The sequence below is a fragment of the Dipodomys spectabilis genome, unplaced genomic scaffold, assembly GCF_019054845.1.
Source record: "Dipodomys spectabilis isolate Male_0828 unplaced genomic scaffold, ASM1905484v1 ptg000003l, whole genome shotgun sequence".
NCBI lineage: Eukaryota > Metazoa > Chordata > Mammalia > Rodentia > Heteromyidae > Dipodomys > Dipodomys spectabilis.
The window spans coordinates 14970671-14983316 of NW_024870680.1; the positions used below are offsets into that span (position 1 = coordinate 14970671).

At 37.6% G+C, this 12646-nt stretch overlaps 1 protein-coding gene across 2 annotated transcripts in view; it reads left to right on the forward strand.

Annotated features, from left to right (window-relative positions):
• Positions 1 to 12646, forward strand: part of Rab6a (RAB6A, member RAS oncogene family) — a 58965-nt gene that overhangs the window by 26441 nt on the left and 19878 nt on the right. Inside the window, exons 2-4 of one of the 2 annotated variants that reach the window (XM_042687651.1) lie at positions 5573 to 5631; positions 8657 to 8710; positions 10919 to 11024. In XM_042687651.1, the coding sequence (XP_042543585.1) occupies positions 5573 to 5631; positions 8657 to 8710; positions 10919 to 11024 (219 nt within the window). Of the gene's footprint in view, positions 1 to 5572; positions 5632 to 8656; positions 8711 to 10918; positions 11025 to 11089; positions 11196 to 12646 lie in introns of both variants that reach the window. The other variant, XM_042687643.1, reaches the window with a different exon arrangement.

Sequence of the window (12646 nt, forward strand, 5' to 3'; positions counted from 1 at the left end):
GGGCACTGTCCCTCGGCTCTTCAGCGCAAGGCTAGCACTCTACCACTTGAGCCACAGCGCCACTTCCGGCTTTTTTTTTTCTGCTTATGTGGTGCTGAGGAATCGAACCCAGGGCCTCAGGCATGCAAGGCAAGCCCTCTACCATTGAGCCACCTTCCCAGCCCAAATACTGAATTTTTAAATAAACTTTATTGTTTCAATTATTTTGCCTTTACAGAAGAACTGAGACCTCTAGTTTCACATAAAACTGTTCCATCTCCCCTATTACTAATATATTTCATTAGTGTATTTTCAAAATTGATGACCAATAATATACTTAAAATTATACTTTATTTTGATAGCTTTATTTATTTATTTATTTTTTGGGCCGGTCGTGGAGCCTGAACTCTGGGGCTGGGCACTGTCCCTCAGCTCTTCAGCTCAAGGCTAGAGCTCTACCACTTGAGCCACAGCACCACTTCCAGCTTTTTTTTCTTTTTGCTTATGTGGTGCTGAGGAATCGAACCCAGGGCCTCAGGCATGCAAGGCAAGTGCTCTACCCCTGAGCCACCTTCCCAGCCCCATAGCTTTATTTGTTATCTTTTTTTTGGGGGGGGGGGGGGTCCGGTCATGGGGCCTGAACTTTGGGCCTGGGCGCTGTCCCTCAGCTCTTCAGCTCAAGGCTAGTGCTCTACCACTTGAGCCACAGCGCCACTTCCAGCTTTTTTCTCTTTGTTTATGTGGTGCTGAGGAATCGAACCCAGGGCCTCAGGCATGCAAGGCAAGCGCTCTGCCACTGAGCCACCTTCCCAGCCCCTATTTTTTATCTTTTAACAAAGAAAAAAACTTCTTGTTTCCATTTTGTGGAGTTCATTTCCATAAATACTATTCTACATGATCAAATGCACATAGGCATTGTACGTTTGTATTCTCTCCTAAGAGTATCCTCCTTTGGTTTGTGAATGTCTAAAGTCCTGTAGAATTTATCATGCCCTACTGTATTTTAGATCTAACTTCTGCTTATGAGAGAAAACATATTCCGTATGTGTGTCTGATCTTGACTTACTTTACTTAGCCCGGTTTATTTAGTTACCTTTCCTTTCCCAATTCCTATCAGATATCTTAATTATATCAAGTCCTGTCATCATAAGCTCTTTGACTATGACTATTGGTCAGACATTTCTTGTTTTAGATGACCTTGACTGTGTTGATGACTAATGGTCACCTATTTTGTAGAATTTTTCTGTGTTGGAATTTGATTAGTGTGTGTGATGTGAGGATCTGGCCCAGGGCCTCATATATCAAACAGACACTCTTGCCACTGATCTATATGCCAGCTCTCTCTGATTTTTTTTTTAATGTTTTGACTGGGGTTCTTTATGTTTGGAAATGAGTTTTCTATGAAGAAGTATAGTGTAATTATGGAATCATGTTATTTAAGGCCACAGTAGCTGTGAAATTAAAAACTCAAAAACTATTTATGCATATTATAAATAATGTGAAAAGAACTCTAATCTAACCATGATACCCACTCTTTTTTTTGTTTTGTTTTGTTTTGCTTTTTGACATAGCATTTTTACTACTTTGTGACCCAAACTATTGATCATCCTCCTTCAGACTCCCAAGTGCTGAAATTACAGGCCCTTTTGTTACCTTTTAACTGTATTTTCTATATTGTTGTTGAGGTAGATAAGCACAGGTAAGATCTCTCCCTGTTGCCCCTCAAAGTGCTGTGATTACAGATGTATACCACCATACCACTATATTTTCATTTTTATCCCCATGTTACTTTATTGCAAGTGATGCTCTTCTCCTTGTCCTTTTCCTTTTCACTCCTTCTTGTTACAGTTTTATTATATACTTCAGGTTGGCTTTGAACTTGAAATCCTGCTGCCCCGGACTCTTGAGTGCTACAATTATAGGCACATGCCATTGCACTTGGCTCAAAGCTCTTCCCTAAACAAAAGTTGGCAGAAAGAAATTACAATTCAGCTGGCTCACCCCTATAATCGCAGCTACTTAGGAGGCTGAGATTGGAGGATTGGGATTCGAAGCCAGCATGGGCTAGAAAGTCCATGATATCTCCAGTTAACCACCAGAAAACTGGAAGTGATGCTTTGGGCTCAAAGTGGTAGAGTGCTAGCCTTGAGCAAAAGAGGTCAGGGACAGCACCCAGGTCCAGGGTTCAAGCCCTATGACTGACAAAAAACAGTTTAAAAAAATGCTGGTTTTATGGGGGTTAATAATAAGAGTCTCATGGACTTTCCTGCCCAGGCTGGCTTCGAATCGTAGTCCTGAGATCTCAGCCGTTGATTGAGTAGCTAGGATAACAGGCATGAGCCACTGGCACCCACTATGAGTATAATTCTTTTTGGAGAGTGTCACCCCTTCCTTTGCTTTTCTCCACTTCCCCCTTCACCTCCCCATCCCACAAGTTATAAAAATAACTTTTTAATAGTATTCTTGAGATGCTAATGCAAAAGAAAATATGAGAATTGTCTGTTCTCTGGCACTTTTAGGGACAGGGAAAATAGTTTTGGTCTTGAGGACAGATGTTTTATTCAACTGCCAAAACTTTTTTTTCCCCAGTCCTGGAGCTTGAACTCAGGGCCAGGGCACTGTCCCTGAGCCTCTCTGTACTTAAGGCTAACACTCTATCACTTGAGCCACAGCACTATTTTCGGCTTTTTCTATTTATGTGGTACTGGGGAATCAAACCCAGGGCTTCATGCATGCTAGGCAAGCACTCTACCATTAAGCCTCATTCCCAGCCCCAAAACATTTAAAAAAAAATCTATTTCTGGACTATGATCTGTTCCATCAATCTTTTTCTATCATTAAGCCAATACCACATTGTTTAGAAACCTGTATTTTCATGGTCAGTTTTGAGGCTGGATACTGTAGCTTCTTAAGATTTTTGTATTGTTGTCAAGATTGTTTAAAATCAATGTTGGGATTGTGAGTAGGACTGTGTGGGTATGTCATTTGGGGAAAGTTAACAGTTTAACACTGATTCTTCTTACTAGCTGTATGGTGGTGTTTTTTTTTTTTTTTTGTCGGTCATGGGGCCTGAACTTCTGGGCCTGGGTGCTGTCCCTCAGCTCTTCGGCTCAAGGCTAGCACTCTACCACTTGAACCAAAGCACCACTTCCAGCTAGCACTCTACCACTTGAACCAAAGCACCACTTCCAGCTTTTTCTGCTTATGGGGTGCTGAGGAATCAAACCCAGAGCCTCATGTATGCACTCTACCACTGAGCCACCTTCCCAGCCCTGGTGTATCCTTTAGTTAGATTTTCTTAATTTTTCACTATGCCGAGTGGTATGTTATATTCAATTTAGATGTCTTGTATGTCTTCTTAATTTAATTTAATTTAATTTTTATTGTGAAAATATTGTACAGAGGGGTTACAATTACATGGGCAAGATAACGAGTACATTTCTTATCAAGCATTGTAGCCTCCTCCTTTGTTTCCCCTTCCCATCCCTTCCCAGCCTTCCCCCCCCAATCCAATCCTCCCCACTCTCCCCCCAACCCCCCACCAAAATTGTAAAGTTCATTTTCGACATTAATTTTATTTTATTTTGGAAATAAAGAATTAGAAAATTTATATTTGTTTGCCTCTAGTCTAGAAATGTAATGATTTTTGTATTTTGACCTTCTGCATGAGACCAAATTTTTCTTCGTTTTCTTTGCTGTTTATTTTATTTCATTTTGGGTGAGGAGATCAGTACTGATTAAACTCAGAATCTTGTGCTTTTGCCCTGGTCATCTTCTGACTGTGAAATTCTTAACTTCCACATCCCAAGTAGCTGGGATTGCAGGTTATATACCTCCCCATTTAGCTTTATTTTGAGACAAGATGTCTTATTAACCCTTGCACAGACTGGTCTTCTGTCATCTTCTCTCTGCCTCCCAAGTGTCTAGGATTACAAGCATGAGCCACCACACCTGGGTTTCTTCAGGTTTTCATATCGTACATGAAAAGAGGGACATGTAAAGCCCAGGATCTAGTCTCTAAAAATTGATTGAAATAAAATCTTAATCATTGTATAATATGAATATCTGGGTATGGTTTTTATTCTCTCAATTTTTTAAAAGATATCTATTTACCCATTCTCTTTGTAATTGATGGGATTTTTTTGTATTTGTTTTATTGAGCCTGTCAAGCTATTGGAAACTAGAAAAATAATTAGATATAATATATTTGCTTTTGGGAATGTATTCATTAGTAAGGAAATTACAAGTGTTTATTTTTGACCTTTTGCTTATTTCCCTAAAAACACTGATAAATAAAATTATTGATCTTTGAGACAGACAATTGAAAAGATCTGATCTGATTCTGCAGTAAGTTTGTAAACAACCTCTCACATCTCTCTTAGCCTGGGCACTGTCCCTCAGCTCTTCAGCTCAAGGCTAGCGCTCTACCACTTGAGCCACAGCGCCACTCCGGCTTTTTTCTTTTTGTTTATGTGGTGCTGAGGAATCGAACTCAGGGCCTCAGGCATGCAAGGCAAGCGCTCTACCACTGAGCCACCTTCCCAGCCCTAGTCTAGGATTTTTTGTTTGTTTTTGTTGTCCATTGTGGAGCTTGAACTCAGGGCTTGGGCACTGTCTCTGAGTCCTTTTGCTCAGGGTTAGCACTCTACCACTTTGCTTTTTTTTGGTGGTTAATTGGAGACAAGAGTTCATGGATTTTCTTGCTCTGGCTGGCTTTGAATAGCAATCCTCAAAATCGCAGCCTCCTGAGTAGCTAGGAATACCGGTGTGAGCTACCAGTGCCTGGCTGTAACCTAGTGCTTTAAATGATTGTTCCCTTCATTCCTCTCTTTTGTCAGGGTCCAAATAAGTGTCTGCTTGTCCTCTTGTGAATCAATATATTTGTTTTCCTCTATTCGGTCTTTATTTTCCTCAATTTGTGTGTGTGTGTGTGTGTGAGAGAGAGAGAGAGAGAGAGAGAGAGAGAGAGAGAGAGCGCAGAATGGGGGGGAGAATCAGTCAATCCTGGGGCTTGAACTCAGGACCTAGGAGCTGTCCTGAGTTTTGTTTTGTTCAAAGCTAGTACTCTACCACTTGAGCCATAGCTCTACTTCTGGCTTTTTTGGTGCTTAATTGAAAGTAAGAGTCACATAGACCTTCTTGCCCAAACTGGCCTTGAACTATGATCCTCAGTCTCAGCCTTCTGATTACAGGTGTAAGCAACCAACATAGCTCTTAACTACTTTACCTGTATTCTTATTAATCTCAAGATATTATTGTGTGTGTTTAGAAAAAATTAAGTTGGCAAACTTGGTGCTAGATAATTTTTAATTACCACTGCAGATATTTTTTTTTTCAGTTTTCTTTTTTTATTTATTTTTTATTGTGAAAATACTGTATAGAGCGGTTACAATTAGATGGGCAAGATAATGAGTACATTTCTTATCAAGCATTGTAGCCTCCTCCTTTGTTTCCCCTTCCCATCCCTTCCCAGCCTTCCCCCGCCCCCCTGCAGATATTTTTCTATTGCATTTAGTTTTAAATTTTCTGTAGAATTGCCTAAGAACCCAGTGACATTTTTCACTGAGCAAATCTCTTTTTCTTTTCATTTCAGTTGGAAAGACATCTTTGATCACCAGATTCATGTATGACAGTTTTGACAACACCTATCAGGTATTTTGTTGTTGCCAAGTTATTAGTTGTGTTTTGTTACAAATAATTCTCCAAGTATTTAAAAAGCTTATATACCTGTAGTAATGGATATAAGAACAAGATTATAATATCTGTAAAATGCTGTACAATACTTAGTAGAAATGATTTTTACCCATTGATCTTCAGTCTTACTCAATTTTGTTGTCTTTCAAACTCTATTGAAAGATTCTTTAAAATTATCAGGTGCCAGGTGCCAGTGGCTCAAGCCTATAATCCTAGCTACTCTGGAGGCTGAGATCTGACAAAGCCAGTCTGGGCAGGAAAGTCTGTGAGACTCTTTTCTCCAATAAACCACTCAGAAAACTGGAGGTGGCGCTGTGGCTCAAGTGGTAGAGCACTAGCTTTGAGCTGAAGAGCTGAGGGACAGTGCCCAGGCCCAGAGTTCAAGCCTCTCGACCAACCCCCCCTCCCCCCCAAAAAAAATCATCAGGTAGGGAATTAGAAGTAATAAAAAAATATTCCCTCATAAAGAATACCTACAGGTGTTGTTTTCTTTAATATTTTGATCTACACTTGAAGTCAAGAATAAATGAGTAATGAAATTAGAAATTACTAGCATAATCAAATTTGGGAAATTCACAAGTAGGTAGAATTCTGTAATTCACTTCTAAATAATGAATGTGAAGGATTAAATCACAAGGGAAATTAGAAAATATTGAGCTGAATACAAAAAGAAAACACAGCTAAATTCTACATTTATGAAGTTGATTTTGATAAAAATGCCAAATCAATTCAGTTAAAAGCAGTCCTTTTTTATGATGTTAGACAAATTGGATATCCACTTGTGAAAATATAAATTTAGGCTTTTTATTCCATATACAAAAATTAAAAGTAGATTATAATCTTAAATATTAGGATTTTTAGAAGAAATTTTAAAGGAAAACATCTTTGTGCTCTTGACTTAAAAATAATTTTTTACATAAAATCAAAAGCATGTAAAATGAAAAGAAATTTTTTTTGAGAGAGATTTGTCCTTAATTTTACCCTCATTGAGCTTTATATAAGTTGGAGGTAGTATGAGGCTAGAGATTATGAATTTGGGGAGAATTGATTGCCTTCTCTGGGAAGGAAATATGTTCCATGAAATAAGTAGGCCGAACAGCTAGAGAACCTGCCAAGTTTGCTTCAGGAAGCCCTACCCATCTTATGGCTTTCAAGCTAACTCTTGGCCCTGCCCAGCTACTCTCTTTAACTCTTCTTCCTTAGTCAGCCCTTCCCTGTTCTTTCCTTCCCTTTAGTGTTCTCTTTCCTGGATTCTCATAAAGACCTAAAACATAAAATACAAATAAGATTTGGGCTGGAAAAAAAAATTCAAAAACATGATCCTTAAAGAAAGGAATTGGTAAATTGAACTTTATTAAAACTCTTAGACTTTAAAAGACTCCATTATGAAAATGGATATAGTCCATCAATTTTGCAAAATTCTCTGTTGGAAGAAGCCAAAATGAGAATCTCATTTGCACTGAGTGATAGCTAATCATTCTACTTATTCTGAAATTAAGAATTAACAGGAAAGATGTATCTGTCCAACCTTTTCTTGTGAAAAGTGTCCTTTGGGATAGCCAAATAACTCAGCTTGGTAAATTCTGTGTAGAGTTTTATTTAGTAAACTCTTCCTCCTCCTCCTCCTCCTCCTCTTTCTCCTCTTCCTCCTCCTCCTCTTCTTCCTTCCTTCATCCTCCTTCTCTTCCTCTTTCTCCTCCTCCTCCTCCTTCCTCTTCCTTTCTCCTCCCTCCTCCTCCTCCCTTCTCTTCCTCCTTCCTCCTCCTCCTTCTTCCTCTTCTTCCTCCTTCTTCTTTCTTCTTCCTTCTTGTTCCTCCTCCTCCTTCTTTCTTCTCTTCTTCTTCCAGTCCTGGGGCCAGAACTCAATCTTTTGCCAAAATTCAAGGCCTAGGTACTGTCTTGTGCCATTTGCCACAGCTCCATTTCTGGCTTTTTGCTGGTTAATTGGAGATAAGAGTCTCACAGACTTTGCTGCCTGGGCTGGTTTGAATAGTGATACTCAGATCTCGGCCTCCTGAGTAGCTAGGATTACCAGCATGGACCACCAATGCCTGATAGAAAATTGACTTTTTGTATATCAAATGAGATAATTGATTTAGGTAACTCCTATCAATCAACATTAAACCCATCATGTGAAAAGATAATGGGGATAGCTAGGCACCAGTGGCTCACGCCTGAGTAGCCAGTGGCTACTCAGGAGGCTGAGATCTGAGAATCATGATTCAAAGCTAGCCCAGGCAGGAAAGTCCTTGAGACTTATGTCCAATAAACACTAGGACAAGTGACCTAGACAGAATAACAGTTTGCATCAGCAATATTTATAAAATTGTTACTGAGCAACTAAAACCATTCTGACTGGGAAGCACTGAGAAATCTAAAAAAACACAAAATTTCAATATTCAGATACAAATATGTAAACTGTATATCTCATTGTCTTGTTATCTGCAAAATGAGAAAAACAGGGGGGCTGGGAAAGGTGGCTCAGTGGTAGAGCGCTTACCTTGCATGCCAGAGGCCCTGGGTTCGATTTCTTAGTACCACATAAGCAAAACGAAAAAAGCCAGAAGTGGCGCTGTGGCTCAAATGGTAGAGCGCTAGCCTTGAGCTGAAGAGCTGAGGGACAGCGCCCAGGCCCAGAGTTCAGGCTCCACAACAGGACCCCCAAAAAAAAAAAAAAAAAAAAAAGAGAAAAACAGGGATGAAAATAATTTACCCTTTAGGGGGAAAAGGTTACCCTTTAGGAATGTTGTAGTTACAATTCACATATGATCAAGTAAAGATCCTGAAACAATTTCTAACATGGAATAGCAAGTGTTTAGTACATCAAAGCCATTATCACTGAAAATATTGTCATTTTTACTTGACTATGTATATGTATTCATTCATTATTTCTTCCATATTCATAAATCCCATTTGTACTCTAAACTTGTGGCTATCATAAAACTATTATTTTTGTTAACTCCTATTTTGTTTCATTCTACAGGCAACTATTGGCATTGACTTTTTATCAAAAACAATGTACTTAGAGGATCGAACAGTGAGTAATATTTTGGTGTACAATTTTATGCAATAATTCAGGTTCAAAAACTGGTCAAAGCTATAATCCATGATTGTCATCTTCAGAAGTACGTTTTTTGTTACTGAAGTTAGATCTTTTGGAAAACTGTTATTGCAGAGTAAGTTACTTGTTCTTAGTACTATTATTATTATTATTATTTTTAATCTCTAAGTGAGGTCCAAAGTGGGAGAGAAAGCCAAGGGTTTGTGTTTTTTTTTTTTTTTTTTTTACTAAAATCCTGATGTCTCTTGTTTTGTTAAACAAAACTTACCACCATGATTTGGAAAAATGACAACAGATAAGTTTAAAAGTTAAATTTTAAAAATTTTCATGAAGAAATTAGAACTACATTAAAAATCTTTTGAGTGCTGTTCTTGATGCAGTTTGAAAGACTTCATTTGGGTGAGGGGATATGAGTGGGTTAGGACATCTGCCTAGTAAGTGCAGAAGGATATCAATATTTGACTTTATTTCTATGATGCCAAGTTCCCCCCCCCCCCCATCTACCTAGTAAGTGCAGAAGGATATCAATATTTGGCTTTATTTCTACGATGCCAGGTTCCCTCCCCCCTCCCCCCCAAATTGTCTTATCAGGTCTAATTATGAATCCTTTTCAAGACTTTCTTAATATTCTATTATCCATAAGCTATCTCATAATTATTATGACTAAAGGAATATCTACTTTCTCATTTAATTTGATCTGATCTGTGGGTTTAAACATTAGCAACACCAAAAAGGAACATTTTATTTGAATATTATATATTTGTGAATTCAAATATATAGTTATATATTTGTGAATTCAAATATTTGTCAGAATAGGATTTGTGCCAATGTTAATAAGTGGAGAAAGTGTGCTTTTATTTTTATCATTTTGAGTGTTAACTTTAAATTAATTCTGTATTCAATTGCATTACTCCTTGAAGAGATTTCTGTCACATAAACAGTAAATAATTTAAATGTATTCTTTTGGAACCTGTACCCAAAAGGCACCATTATATTTCCAAATTTATTTCTTAAATGTGTGAATTTTTAAATACATATTTTGTTTTCATATGTACTACCATTTCTTAAAGTATGGAAACTGCTTTACAATGGTAAGAGAACTTGATACTTGTTTTCAGGTTTTGTTCTGTCATGTGATATGTGAAATTTGTGTAAGATTACAAAAAATATTTTCACATTTTGTTGTATTATCTATTATGTTCAGGAAGAAAATTTTAATAGAAACATAAACATAGTAGTCAATGACCAACAAAGAAGACTGATTTTAGCTTCAGAGAGGTTTTCAAAGAAATATTCCTAGTCCTCATCAGTGGCTCACGCCTGTAATCCAAGCTACTAAAGAGGCTGAGATCTGAGGATTGGGGTTCACAATCAGCCCAGGCAGAAAAGTTCATGAGTCTCTTATCTCCACTTAACCACCAGAAAAATTGGAAGTGACGCTGTGGCTCAAAGTGGTAGAGCACTAGCCTTGAAGGAAAAAACTCCGGGACAGCACCCAGGCCTTGAGTTCAAGCCCCATGACTGACAGAAAAAAGAAATATTAATATCTTTATTCTGATTTACCTTAGTTCCTTGCTCAGTGTGTGAATATCAAGAGTCTGCTTTTTGTCTTCTGGAAGACATGGATTCAAAGTAGTTACAAGGAGAAAAAAGTAACCCTGTTTCTGATTTTCTGAAATCTTTTACAATAACATTTTTCAGTCATTTACCTTCAGGGCAAGCAAATTTTTAATATTGTTTCCTTTTGAAAAGAGTTTTTTGGGGCTGGGAAGGTGGCTCAGTGGTAGAGCGCTTGCCTTGCATGCCTGAGGCCCTGGGTTCGATTCCTCAGCACCACATAAGCAAAAAGAAAAAAGCTGGAAGTGGCGTTGTGGCTCAAGTGGTAGAGCGCTAACCTTGAGCTGAAGAGCTGAGGGACAGCACCCAGGCCCAGAGTTCAGACCCCATGACCGGACCCAAAAAAAAAAAGAGTTTTTCATCCATTGAAAAGAGTAATTTTCATCCTTCCCTGCAAACCTTTTACTTGAGTTGTCTTCCTACTACTCATCTTTCTCCTTTACAAAGGACATTGTCTCTCTTTTATTTAGTTTTTTTTTTTTTTTTTTAAGCATTAGGGTTTTTTTATTGTTTGTTTTTTTGGTTTTGTTTTTTTTTTTTTTTTATTTGTTTTTTCCCATCCCACAGATCAGGCTGCAGCTGTGGGATACTGCGGGTCAGGAACGTTTCCGTAGCCTCATTCCCAGTTACATCCGTGATTCTGCTGCAGCTGTAGTAGTTTACGATATCACAAGTAGGTATATTGTAATGGGTTGACCTTTCTTATTTTTTTGCTTGTTTGACTGATTTTGTTGTTAGGTACGGTTGCAATTATGGGACACTGCAGGTCAAGAGCGGTTCAGGAGCTTGATTCCTAGCTACATTCGTGACTCCACTGTGGCAGTTGTTGTTTATGATATCACAAGTGAGTGGGGGGGGGGGAATTATGCATCTCTAATCTCCTTTCAACTTTTAGCTTAGCTGCATGTTCTTGTCTTGTGCTTGTTTTCCTTACTGGCATGTAAAAATAAGTTTTATCATAGTAAACTTTATCACAGACCAACCGGGTCAGAAGTATATCAATATTTGGCTTATTTCTATGATGCAGGTTTTTCACCCCAGAAATTGTCTTTCAGGTCCAATTATGAATCCTTTTCAAGACTTTCTTACTATTCTGTTATCCGTAAGCTATCTCATAATTATTATGACTAAAGGAATATTTTTTTCATTTAATTTGATCTGATCTGAGATTTCTCTAAAATAACCTGCATTTAACTCTTACCAAGTTTTCCAAATTCTCCATGGATTCTGTTGAGGCTATTAAAAGCTTCTACTAGCCAGCTTTTCTCTGCTTCCCTATTCTAGCCATTCTCTCTCTATAGAGGAAGACAGAGAACCATAGCGTGCACTTTTTTATTAATCGTATTTATTTGAATCATATCTGGATTCTGTGACTGACTTAGTTTGTTGCTAACACATTACACTTTATTTCTAAGAAAAATTTAAAATGGGAAATGAAACAAGTAATGGTCTTTTTCTTTTTCCCAAAGACTTAATAATGCCTTTCATCTTTTAAGTGACTGAATTTTCTGTGGAGCATTGGTGACTAACAGTTGGTGCTCTCTGATTGAAATTGTCTTTATAGATTGGTTTATTATACACACACACATACACACACACACACAATTTTAAACATCATTCCATAGTGTCCCATAATTAATAAGAAAACAGATATATAACATCTTGGACTTCTTTGAGCTAGTAATATTATTGCTAGAAATTTTTGTGTATTTGCTCAATCAGAGGTCATAGCTACGTAACAGTAATTGCAGTGGCAAAATTAGAAGTTAAAAGATTGCATTTGAGAATTTTTCTTTCTTATTTTGAATAGGAGCTATATGCAGTCATTCTTCTCTTGCAGCTTTACTTTGGGTTGCTACTTTTTTTATGTGTTTATTATTGTGCATTGACCAGTTTTGTAGCTTTAAAAGGTTTGTGCTTACTTTAACGAAAGCGAGTGAAATTTGTATTTTCCTTACAATATTAGTGCATTGTTTCAATATCTACTTAAAAAATATCCTTAGAATCCAATCTTAGAAAAGATGAAGTTTGTTAGAACTAAGTATTGAAACAAACTAAGTTGAAGTGATCACAAACTGCATAAGCAATGCAAACACAGTGGTATTGAAAGTTGTTTAAAGGCTTTCAAATTTTCTGGTTGTGTTGGGACTTACTGGCTGTCATACTTTTGGAAATGCTTTCTTTGTCATATTTGATATGTATAAGTGATCAAAAAAAGCATTGTGGCAATGTAACACCATATTATCTGTCATAACTGTCCTTAGATTTCATTCTGAATAGGGCCCATCGCTGTGT